The sequence below is a fragment of the Colias philodice genome, chromosome 5 (assembly GCF_061535455.1).
Source record: "Colias philodice isolate Cphi_HAF_F1 chromosome 5, ilColPhil1 Martin Lab GWU primary, whole genome shotgun sequence".
Classification (NCBI taxonomy): domain Eukaryota; kingdom Metazoa; phylum Arthropoda; class Insecta; order Lepidoptera; family Pieridae; genus Colias; species Colias philodice.
The window spans coordinates 10,316,421-10,330,332 of record NC_143090.1 but is presented as its reverse complement, the minus strand read 5'-3'; the positions used below and the strand labels follow the sequence as shown (position 1 = coordinate 10,330,332).

The 13,912-nt window shown below is 31.4% G+C and overlaps 1 protein-coding gene across 1 annotated transcript; it reads left to right on the top strand.

The window, feature by feature from the left end:
- Nucleotides 1-7,718: 7,718 nt before the first annotated feature.
- LOC149488625 (procathepsin L-like) lies at nt 7,719-12,039 on the top strand. Its single transcript, XM_089695263.1, has 5 exons — nt 7,719-7,950; nt 8,834-8,957; nt 10,496-10,680; nt 11,253-11,372; nt 11,891-12,039. Exons 1-5 carry the CDS (start codon nt 7,719-7,721, stop codon nt 12,037-12,039), a joined length of 810 nt encoding a protein of 269 aa, XP_089551389.1.
- The last annotated feature ends 1,873 nt before the right edge of the window (nt 12,040-13,912 follow it).

Genomic DNA, 13,912 nt, shown 5'->3' with positions numbered 1-13,912 from the left:
TCAATGAATAAAAGGCACCCCAAGTTTTTGAAAAAAGCTGATATTTTGACGGGTGACTTTTCGATTGAAAATTAGGTAGTTTTTTTGGTATTAATTCAAAATAAGGCTAAAAAATAAATATTTTCAATCAAATAAATTACAGTGTATTTGGGACATAATAAAGTAAGTTTCCACCAAATTTCGTAGAAAAAAAATAAATTTTGAAGTAGATAGAAATAAAAGACCAAAAACTTGGTTTTTTGAATTTTTCACCTAAATTTTTAGGTTATGTGAAAAAATTGTGAATACAAAAGTTGTAGAACTTTTAATTACCTACAACTTTGCCATTGAACTTTTTTCTATAGGACTTGTAGTTTTGTCGGAAATCGAGAGAAACCATTTTTTTCTCTTAAAAGCTCCCCCCTCCCGCTTCCCGAACTCGGATTGACCGTAATTTATTTTTCCTTACATTTTTATCATATTCCCCTCCTTTTCTAATGGGTTTCATCCGACTGCGATTTTTTTTTGTTTCAAAAATTATCTACTCTAGTCTATGTTATAAATCCTCGTCCGTCTTTTCAGTGTATACTTATTAATTGTGGATGTATTCATGGTTAGTTTGAAAGTCATAAAATTATTCGTACGACTTCTGTACGAATGATAATAAATTATTTGTCCAGTACCCGTATTAATAATTATTATATTGTTCGTACAGTAACCGTATAATTAATAGACTCAGCCATTTTTTAAAGTGATCTTTCTTTCATTCAGACCCTCTACACCTGCAATGAAGAATACATTAGAACATTAACAAGAATTAAAAAAAAATCTGCAATACAACAAAAAATTTAAATACCATAATCATAAAAATATTAAATCGCAATTTGCATCCAAATTTCGAGCTCATCACAAGACCATTTAATATCAGAGACTTACCATAATATCGATATTTTCATGCATAATAACGTTGAGTGCTTTAAAATGAGCAATGAAAACAAAGTTACTTAAAACATAGGGAAATTTACCTGCATTTTCATATTTTTCATCTATCGTCCATACATCGGCTATACAAATATTTTCTCGGAAAAACTCTTTGCGGGCTCATGCATATTTTTATTTTGGGAATAATACTCGAAGCCCTGAAAAAGTAGAAGCAAAACAAAACACAAAGCTTTACGAAAGCTACGCATGATTAAATCCAATTCAAAAATTACCGGACTATATTCTAACGCAGCAAATGTAATGTAAATTGTAAAAATCTATTCTTAATGGTTTGTGTTATAGTAAAGATCAGACAGATCAGAGAGACAATACAGAGTAATCTAGTAGTAAAGTACTACTAGATTACTCTGTATTGACGCGAGGAATTGCGAAAAACTTACGAGGATGTATTATTAGAAATATACCAGTGTCGTAACCCGTTATCTAGAGTGCTACGTGAGCTTGTTCTTAAATATAACAGTCTGATCTAAAATAACAGTTACCTTATAAATTGGCATACATAGCTAGAGTAGCAATGCTTACTTCTCCAATCAGTTCTTAAATTTAACAGTCTGATCTTAAATAACAGTTACCTTATAAAATGCGATACTAGAAACACGTGATGACGTGAAGCTTGTTCAATCGGGTTATTAACCCATTGTCGAGATGAATGAGGAAAAAATTTACGAGGGCTTCTTTCTTAAATAAAAATATAACAGTCTGCATCTAAAATAACCTACCTTATAAATTTAAATACATGCCTAGAGTAACAACGTACTTCTCTAAACCTTCACGTAACGTTTACGCTTCCAATCAAGCTATTAACATTAACAATACCGAGCTTACTTCTCTAATCTGCAGTTCTTAAAATAACAGTCTGATCTAAAATAACAGTTACCTTATAAATTGCCATACATACCTGAGTAACTGCGCTTACTTCTCTAATCAGTTCTTAAATATAATAGTCTGCATCTAAAATAACAGTTACCTTATAAATTGCTATACTAGAAACACGTGAAGCTCGTCCAATCGGGTTATTAACACAAACAATGCCCATACTCGACCCATTTTATTTTAGCGTGCACTTCATTTGAGCTGGATTGTGTGTGCATGCTTTATGCTTCATTTGGGACAGCCAATTTGCGTTTTTACGAATTATTAAGCTAAGATAGAGTTGCAAAATGTAGTTCGTTATCGGAAGATGTGAAGCGATTTTTAAAAAGAGTTTTATCGTTCGCCACAATCTTTACTAATTCTGTAGACTAAGAAGTATCAGTAAGTTTATCAGGCATGTTTTGTTACTTGTGTTTTTTGTTTTTGTGTTATGATGAATAATCGCAATATATTTTAAGTTTTTACAGTTATTATTTTCAATAATACGTTGTCAATAGTTAACGTTGATATTTAATAATATGTCTCCTTTCTTCAATTATTATAATATATTATGTGAACTATGTTAGCCAATGCTACACCTTGCTTATTTTCATATTTATTTAAATTAAATTAAAATGTGTATTATATTTTAATAAATTCATGGTCACAGCAACAGGGGATGCACATACAGTGCGAGTAGGTCGTTCGTTAACTCTAAATGGTTTATAATTAATTTAACCCTTGTATAGACTCCTATATAATATTATGCTTAGCTTACATATTATAGAAGTGCTTAGAAGCGTATGAATCGAGTTATTATATGAAAGGAAATTTACTCCGAACGTAAATCTGTAGAAGCTTGTTATCTCATAGATCTTAACGGGATGAATAATTAATATACAATTAATGAAAATCCCTATGAAATCCTCTATAAAATTAAAATACAAAAAATACGTGAAATCAGCTGATCCGATTTTAAAATATCACATTAGAGAAGAAGAATATATTATATTAGTACTTCGTACGAAGTGCTCTTTTTTCTCTTTATTTAGGCATATTGTGTAGAGCACACTCAAATTCGCGAAAAAGTAGTTCTATAAATGCTGAAACTATTAAGTCACATACCTATGTAGTACCAACAAATGTGTATAAAAAAATAATGTACTTGAAAACGTTTGAATTGGCATTGTGTATATTTTCAACACGCACACTTGTACAAATACGCATGTGTGAGTGTAGAGCGTCATGTGCAAAAGGTAATAAAAGTATACATAATTTTTATATGCTTTAAACGTTTTGTTAAAATACCATTACTTGATTATATTGTATCTAGGTGTTTAATGTTTATATTAAATGTGGCAAATCTTAAATATAAAAATGAATCGCAAAATGTGTTGGTAAGCGCATAACTCGAGAACGGCTGAACCGATTTCGATAATTCTTTTTTTATTATATTCCTTGAAGTACGAGGATGGTTCTGGTTATGTAGAGAAAACGTAAATATTATGTACCACGGGCGAAGCCGGGGCGGACCGCTAGTATTTAAATGAAAATGTTTTCGTATTTAATAATGATATTCATTCTATAGTCTGTACAGATCATGTTCATATTACTTGAATGAATTATTATGTATAATATAATTGATTATTGGCAGTTATGTAATAAATGTAAGAACTAAACAATAAAACAAAAAGTATATGAAAGTAAAAGAAACGCCAAAGTAATTTTTAGGTTTTAATTTTAGCTTTTACATATTTCTTAGTTTTAAATAACTACGTCATCCGTTTATATTATTCATAGTACAGATTATTATCTATACTAAAGCGCGTCACACACGGTGAAGATACTATAATATTTTATCTTAAGATACTGTTATTCGCGTCATTTGTAACAGGATGGCGGTTCTACAGGGGTCTTAGTAGGCAATGACAAAAAGAAAAATGATGGTCCGAACGCTGAAACCGGATGCGTTAAGATACTGTAATATAAAATATAACAGTATCTTAAGATAAAATATTATAGTATCTTCACCGTGTGTGACACGCTTAATACCTATACTATTAGTATTATCTGTGCTAATACCAAATTCCATAACCATTAAAGGCCACAGCTTAAATAAATTACATCCATCGAAAGCCACAGAGTATTCTCTATATTCTGGGATTACAATTACTGAGACATTTGCTCGAGTATTAACTTCATAGCAATAATAACAGGTAATTCCCTTAGGGGCTTTCAAGGGCTATTGAACGTATGGGCAGCTAGGGTTGCCACAATTTAGTAAATCAGTATTGTATTGAAATTTTACTTTAACAATTTATTCTGGATAGTCAAATATTCTTTTTATTTTTAATAGGTACCCGCAATAAATAATTATAACAACAAATAAGTATTTCAAATATACGGGGCTAGGGCTGACACAAATTTTGTTAACTAGATATCATAACTATTCATTTTATGTCAAAATAAATATTTTCCTTGTAGAATATTAATTACTGAATAATCTATACAATTTATTGAATACTATCAAAACATAAAATTTAAATATAATGTAGCTGAAACGAAAATCGTGGAGCTAATTAACATCACGATTCAATTTTCAATTTCTAGGAATATCGAATATTACTCGTCCGATATCATTTATATAATCCTACTCTTTTGAGGTATCCTTTACTAAAAAATTACATACATAGTATGTAATACGTATTGACTCTTAAATTCACACTACATTAAATGAATTTTCTATTATCAATTGAATATACTTCAAAACACTACATTACAATGTTATCTCTATTTAGATCAAATACGAAAAAGCATTAAAAAGAGCCAATCTTACAAAAATAAAATTTGTGAAAGAAACTACAAGAATATAAGAATATGAACACGTAAGATTTATATAAATGTGAGAATACCTTCCTTTACAAATTTACTTTTGTACATAAACAAGTCACCTATTGTATTCCAAACCTTTAAGCCATTATAATCCCATTATTGTAAAAACCATGTTAACAATTCTATTCTTCTAAATATAATACTAGAACTTTCCAATTCATAACAAGATAAACAGAAAATAAAAGATTACACAAATGTCGCTACCAACCTCTTATCTTTTAATTAACTCTCAGAAACGTCTGGACAATATGTCGGAAATTAATCTACGTTTATTAATACACATTGGCTGTAATGTGCTTCCTTTGAGGCGACTATTACGCTAAGGAATATATTGGCAATATTAAATTATCACGTATATTACTGTTTAGAATTAGCCTCTTTAGGTATGTGTTTGTAATCTAGTAGCATGGCATTCGTGAACGTGTAAAGTAAGGTTTCAGGAGTAAGAGGAAATTATTTTGAATTAATGCTACTTTTTAAAGTGAAACTTTTATTACATCGTCTCAAACTTTTTGGTCTGTGTAGCGCATGTCGCGTGTATCGCGGCTGCCGAGTAGGTATTCCTACTCGGCAGCAGACCGTCACGCGACATGCGCTACACAAAGCAGTGTTCGGAACCGTTCGAACAGTTTCACTTTTACCGTGGTTTCATAAAACCACACAACATTTTTTTTTTTTTCATAACTCTAAACAATTTTGATAAAATGGATCTAAAACTTTTTTTCGTATTTACATATTTCGTTGATCTTCTAGTTTACATGTAATTGTTAAAAACTGTAATATCCTTACCGTCTGCGACCGTACCTATCATATCATCTCTTCTAAATTTCCTCTTAATCTAATACAACAAACATACGAAAAAATGGTTTAATTTTCTTTACACATCCCCTAAGAACAATATCCTCAATGTACGATTCCTAATCTCAATCCAGTCTAAACCCGTTATCAAACAAATCCACAATCCAAAGAAAAACAATACAATATTAATCGTAAGAGCGTAGCAATGTGGCCCTGCGGCGTATAACGTTAACAAAGTTATTTGTGGGAACCCTAGGGGCAGTGCAAATGAGAGTAGTTCAAGTTAAATTGATCAATTAAAACTTGAACATTTCTAAGATAGCCGCTGAGACTGATACGATCTCGTGGAGCAATTCGTACCATTACACCTATGTTTGTTTTAATTAATGTACCATTAAACAACATACTCTATAATAATATTAAAAATGAAGTCTGATAACCTACGACGCAAGAGCTGGTTTCAGGAACTACTGATTCGAATTCAAACTCAAACTCAAACATTTATTTATTCAATTCGTTTTGAAGCGCTTTTGAATCGTCAAAATACAGAAAAATAATAATTTAGGGTTTACCACTTCTATAGAGAAGAGCCGGCTAATTGTTCTTTAAAATCATATCAATTTAACATCATTCTATAATTCTTTATTTGCTTGTTAACATGACATAATAATATACAGTTGATTCATTTGCTTTACTTACAGTACAATAATTATCATTTCTTTAATTCGATAATTATTTTTTGTTGGATACGTAGTCGAATCACGACCAATGGAAGCAGAGCATCCATGAAAAATGTTGAAAACGCAATAAAATTCATCTACATATTTATAAATATAAGCCACAAACTAGATTTACTGCGCCTTCTCTGTGCAGTATTATTAATATTTTGTTAAGTCGTCTAAGTAGTGTTATTATGGTTTAAGAAGTGGCTTACTCCGGATTGTCGCGTTCAACAATAACAAGTGTATTAATCCGAGACGAGAACGCAAATATATTAGTCTTGAATTATTGCATCAAAATATTTTACAAATATCGAAATATCCAAGTTATCCCTTTTGTAATTATAAAATTTCGTATTTAAAATGTGGCTCTTTTCCTAAAATAGCAATAAACAATGAATTCCTGAAAAAAATTCCTGAGTCATTAAAAAAAAATCATAATTTAAAAGTGCGATGGATTTTCCTAAAATATTTGATTGTTGAGCTTGAACTTTCCCTCCATTAATTTATGCCATTACCATACTTTATTTCATTATTAGTTAAAAATTAATTATTTAGACGGTGCCCGTATTGAAATTTTCGGCGTCCAATTAGCACGGTAGTTGTGTTGAACAGATGTCAGCAAAACAACTACGAAAAACCAAGAGATTTTCGTTTCAAAAATGGCTAAAATCAGGTCACGCTATATTTTTTCTAACATGAAATCCGCTTAATAAGCTGATTAATGATTATATTTTCAACGTTGTGTGAAGCAAGATTGCCGATATATTCGAATTAAATCTTATTGTTATCCATAGAATAAAAAAGTAAAAGCTATTTTAATCTATTTTTATTTTCTTATGCTTATTTTAGATTTTTCCATAAGGTATAGATAAAAGATATTATGTCTGTTCATTTTTGGCTTTCCAGATTCAACATCAAGTACAAAGTTACTAAAATAATATTCGAAAGTCAATTGTATTTTATTGAAGTTAAATTGAAATATTATTGAAAGCTATTCAATATTTCGTGGTACTGAATAATTTTACGGACAGTTTAAAATATGTATAAATAATTCATGCAGTTAGGCGATGTTTTACCAAAATATGTCAATTACGCGGATTGAACATGCCATCCGATTTCCGATTTACTAATAGTAACGTAAACATTTCATTCGCATTTACTCAATTTATCAGCACAATTAATTTGATTGAGCGCATACATCGCTATATTACCGTTTTTCGAAAGCGACAAATCTCGCTCCGATCTCAATATATTAACAACATAATCAAAACCATCCACATTCATACATCAAAGTTATTTACTGCGTTCCACTTAAAAAATTGTCCATTTATTACGAGTGCTATGTCAAACTCGCGAGACAGCGGCACTTAAAATAAAAATTGCAATAAAACCGATGTAAAACATCGACGTAGCTCGGATTCCGGAAGGCTCGTTTTAAAAGCGCGTTTTCGCAACGAAAATTATTTGTTCAGAATGCGTGTTCACGGGCTGATAGTAACTGTATTTTTCTTTAATTATGTGCATTGCTACTTCATAAAGAAACGAGTCGGAAATGAACTGGAACTTTACAATGCGAGCGATGTTGTGCTCAAGCCAATAAACAATGGTCCATCGCCGCTTTACTTTGATTGGAGGGAAAAAGGCTGTGTTTCGCCGGTTAAAGATCAGGGAGCTTGCGGCGCATGCTGGGCGTTCAGCGCCGTCGGTAATGCCACTTTGAATGTTCTTGGCGTAACGCCAACCCGTTTTAAATACAATAGTTTAGTTACAGAGAAAGAAGAAAGGAAATTAAAAGTACATTTCTTTTGTATGAATACGAGGCCAGTGTCATGCCAGTTAAGCCGGGTCATGCGAACTTATATTTTATTATAAGTAGACTGTTGGGTTCAAATTGCATTAAATGTAGCGCAATGTCAATCCCAATTTTCCCAGAAACGCACAATATTGCAACTCAAGTAGAGGACTCCAACAAGCTGAAGTTAAATTATTAATATGACGACGATATACTTCATTATTTGATATACTTAATTGTACAGGAAATATGAGAGAAACGTTTAATTATTATTTTCATAATTCGTTAAGCTTTTCTTAATTTGATTTCGGATAAAGAATTTAATACAAGCACTTTATATTTCCGTACATATATTTTACATTTCATATTAATTTATTTTCACTTTCATGTAATAATTTTAACTTCTTTATAGAATGAAAACTAAAGCTACCTTCGAGTCATTATCATAATTGATAGCCTTTGGCTTCGATCTATTATGCTGATTTAGGCAGACCACAGTATTCATGAAATCTTGCATTGTTATGTTTAGAAGTTGTATTTATCCTGACTTATTAATGGGATATGACGTGTATGATTGTCTTTCTTTCACATCGAAACGGAGCGAATTTATTATATGTTTTCATGTTTGAAAAAATTAAGGCCTAGTGATATAGAATATTCCCTGACGAAGCCGCTGACGGAAAACTAGTTTCTTAAATCTTAGCAGTATTAAAAAAACAGATTCTTCAATTTGTATCACCTATCTTATCTTCTGCTATAATTAATGTCTCAATTATTTCTATACAAATTGTTTTAGCCAACATCGAGAGCCATATAAAGATATATCTGGGCAAGGAGGTGTCACTCTCTGAACAATTCTTGATTGACTGCGAAGTGGGCAGAGTCGGCTGTCAGAGTACCACTGTGTTGAAAGCGTTTGCGTAAGTTTTTAACTTTATCTAAGTGAAATACGTATTAGAACGGATTAAATTCTTATGTTTCGAACAATGTGATTTTTATAGCTATATTTGATTTGGGAAATAAATAGGTATCTTACTAAGAAACCAGATTCGTATGTATTTTATTTGTATTTTCCTTCATTTGTAGTTTGTACATTTACATACGGTATGTTTCATTGTCTAGTATCATAGTTAATTACGATTCGCATATGTTTACTTTTATATTATTACTTACTATTGGTTTTCTTTAATATTATTTCATTTATAAGTACTTATTTTAATATGAAGAAATCTATTGCGGATAATATCACATTATTAGAAATTTCCATTGGGCATCGCAGGTAAGATTATATACCTACTTCCAGCGAATGTCTGATTAAAATCTGAATTCTGCGAACCGTAGACCAGCAAGATAGAAAATAAATAGCAAAGTTCATTGAACTTCGCAATATAATTCATGTTGTGCAGTTCGCAATAGTAGTAAAGTTAAATATTATAGTCATGGACGTATAAAAAAAGACGGACGCCGTGTTACGAACAAACAACGTGAAGCCACCATAGTAAGCTAGCGATCGTGTAAAGACAATAAACACGCACACACTCTCACCATAGTAAGCTAGTCGGCCGCCATTACGTCGTGAACTACCGACTGATTAACTGCGTCACTGTTTCACAAAAAATATTTAAAATGCCGTCTTGCGTGGTTAAATGGTGTCGCAACAGTACAATTTTAAATAACAAAATACAAGGGATTACATTCCACAGGGAAGCAAGTTATTTCTTTTATGTTTTAATGACAAAATTATTACGGCAAAATTTATAGAAAAAAATACAGCCGCCATTGTCATCAACACAGCTGTTGCCATGGCAACATGGCACACACACATGGATGTTTCGCCGCCATTACTAGGCTTCACTCAATGTTTAGACGATATACCGTCCGTCTTTTTTTATACGTCCATGATTATAGTATAAACTTCTTGCCACAGCGTTTCTCGCGAACTCCCAACGAGATCTTAACTAGGTCCAGTGAGTGCTTACCAATTGATAATATTATTTATTCATTGGACTTCTTCACAGGAAATTTATAAAAGGTTCTGGTGAAATAAATTGATGACACAGAGAAAAAAAACATAACGTAATCTGTGTGTGTGTGAGCATGCGTGTGTAGTTCCACACAGTTAAAACCTAGTTAAATTCACACGTATGAACTTTTATCCCGAAATTTTTTACATCTTGTTAAAGACAACAGCAATAAATACCTCCAAACAATTAAGCTGTTAAGATTCTTAATTATTCAGATTAACTACAGTTTCTTAAGCTCTACATTTACTTACTATTATATTTCAAAATATTAATACATGAATGTTTTCTTCTGATTATCTCAATTATGTAGAATCACTTTTCTGCTACGGTCAAGCTATTTTTCCTTCTCTACTTCCTTATGATTCAATAACTCGAACCTTATATCTAACAATATCATGTTCCACGTATAGTGAAGGTCTGTCTTCCTCCAACAGTGAAATCGTAGCAATCTTCGGTGGGGTGCTCCAAGACCAGGATTACTTTCCCTACGCGGGTCGTCCACAGGGCTGTCGCTGGCAGAACAAGCCGCAGCCTGTGCCTGTTATAGGGTTTAGAAGGGTGAAACCAGACGAACGTGTTATGGTGGAGTATTTGTACAAATATGGACCTCTTTCTGCTGGTATGTAATTGCCAAGATATAGGGTATTTGTTTATTAAGATTAAGAACCATAATTTTAAAGGAAACCATAGCATGCTAGTATTCGAATACTTGTTGAAAATTTTTTAGGTTAAGAAAAATAATCGCAATTTCAATAATTCTTATTTAAAATGTTTTGAAAAACTTTGTTCGTTCATTAAAAAAATGTAAAGTAGGAAAATGTATTAACATTTTTTATTAGATTCAATCTGTATATGTTTGGTTAAAAACTCTGACAGTTTGAACTGTAATTTATCATGCTGTTGTATGAGCAATATTTTAGTGTTCGGTCCCAAGAGAGTCCCAGTTTAACATAGAAGATCAAAATTATTTTTACTTAATATATTATAATCATTGTTTTTGTTATTAAAATTATATGAAACGAATTGTGATATAACATAATATACTTACTTCCTAAGTTGGCGGAATATTATAGTTATAACTTATAATTCGATACGTTCTATTTATGATATTAAGAGGTGCCATTTTTGGGCATATAGGTAATAATAATAAAAGCTTTAGGCTTACTTCTAAATAGTATTTAATATTCACAGCAATAAATTCAGCATCCATGGAGAAATATAAAGGGAATTTCATAGACGAACCCTCTGACGCTGACTGCCCCGCTTCGAACTTGGATCACGCTGTTCTTATAGTTGGATACAATACTTTTGGTAACTCTATTTTAACTACTCTATATTTAATTATAATTCTATCTTTACTAATATTATTTATATGATAGTGTGTAAGTTTGCTTATTTGCAATAGAAAAACGGATGTACGTGATGTTTGTTGCAAAGAAAAGGTTGGAAGGCTGTAAAACGACATAGGATACTTTTAATCTAAAATTATCTTTAAATACGTATACGTTAATCTTATAAATATAAATATAAATATAAATAACAATATTCAGGACAATTTTCACACACGGCACGATCTGATCCCATACTAAGCTTTCGTTTGTGTTATGGAAACCAGATGGCTGATAAACATACATATATAATTTTAAATAAATACTTATATAGATAGTTAACACCCAGACACAGAGCAAACATCTATGTTCATCACACAAATATTTGCCCCGGGTGGGAATCGAACCCACGACCTCTGACTTGGAAGGCAGGGCCACTACCAACCAAGCCAACCGGTCAGTCAAATCTTAAACAATAATATCTCTGTTTCTTCATTTCAGTCGATAACTCTTCAGGGAAGGCAACCCCGTATTGGATTATCAAGAATTCATGGTCGAAGAGTTGGGGAGATAACGGTTTCTACTACTTAGTGAGAGGAAAGAATGCTTGTGGCATCGCTAGTGATATATCTTTTAGTATTGTTAACTAGAAGAAAATTAATGTATTGAAAAATACTATGGTGGTTTTATTTAGTTGAATATATGTAATGTTCTAAAGTAGAGACATAAGTTAAAGAGAAATGCAATTTAAATGTTTATTTTATTTCTATAATATAGTTATAACAATGTATCTTATAATTATTATGTTATATATTATATAGTGTTATGGTTTCTATGAGAATATAAATAATACTTAAATAGCAGAATATTTTTTTAACTCTTCCAAAAACAGGTACTTATAATCTTTGACTTCTAATAATATTATAATGATGGCTTGTTATTTCTTAATCCTTTTATATTTTGAAACACACGTGTTTTATTTTTTCTCTTATTATGCGAAATAAGGAAGATGTTTCCAATCCCAAATGATTGGAATCCAAACATAATCTACGACATGTAAAGTAGATGTAATTGTATCAAAAACCTTTTTGATACATTGCTTAATATTTAATTCAAAAAAATTACTCAATTTTCGCAATCATAATTTTCTTTCCTCGTGTATCATACATCGGAAATGATCGTAATATCTTGCTTCTTTATTATTAATTATATTAAGGATATTTTATCCAGATAGTAGTCTGAATTTTTACTAATTATAAAATTTTACATTAAAATAAAACTGAAGAATTTGTTTGTTTGGTTGAACGCTCTCAGGAACCGATTGTGAAATTATTTCAGTGTTGAATATCCTATTAATCGGGCAAGGCTATGTTATCATCACGCTAATATTATAGTATTATCTGTGCTACGACCAAAAGAAGTCAAGCAATGGGGGTAAAACCGTGTGGCACAGGTAGTAATATTATAAAACCAAAAATGCGTGTAGATTTGAAAATTATCTTCTCATCTTTATATACAAGTGATTATAATGTGCAATAACAAAAAGGCGACTTCGAACGAAGCCAGAAACTATCACTAGTATTAAAGTTGTCAATGCAGATTTGCCCTTCCCAATCTTGTAAATGCTACAACGTCGGTGATCGATGCTAATAATATTATAATGTGGGTCAGGTCCATAGAACCTCTACATACGAAACCCTTTGAATTTGATCCAACATTACATTCGCCCAACAACCCTTGTATAACATTACATGATGAACTATGTTATTAAAGGATCTGGTTGTTCTTATTTCGTTTGACATTACTGGTGAAATCTTAGCTGAACTTTGTATAAAAAAACCAGCCAAGTGCGAGTCGGACTCGCGCACCGAGGGTTCCGTACAAACCTGCAATTTTTTTTTTCACGGGTTAAAGGCAATTAGATCTAAGTATTTGATATGAATTTCAACTTGATAGCTCTACGCGTTCATGAGGAAAAAAGTAATAAGTTTATATTTATTAAAAAATAAATATATATTTTGTAATGTAACTAAAAATTTAAGGTTTTCGGAATTTTTCCTTTATGTGTGCTATAAAACGTTGCTTCATGCCAAATTTCAAGATTCTAGGTCGACTGGAAGTACCCTTTAGGTTTTGATTCCCTTGCGAGTACTTGCGAGTTTCAAAATATGCAGCTTAAATTGCTGTTTCTTTTGATTGCGTTGACATAGAAGTTTGATTTTGTTACAGCTTAAAGGTATTATAGACCTGAGTATTTGGTATGAATTTCAATTTAATACCTCTACGCGTTTATGAGGAAATGGGTAGTAAGTTTAAAATTATAAAAAAAATATATATTATGTGATTTAACTAAAAATTTATGGTTTTCGTAATTTTTCCTCTATCTATGCTATAAGACGTTGCTTCGTACGAAATTTCAAGATTCTGAGTTCACGGGAAGCACCCTGTAGGTTTTGATTCCCTTGCAAGTGTCGAAAATTTGCGGCATAAACGCCTGTATCTTTTGATTGCGTTGGCTTAGAA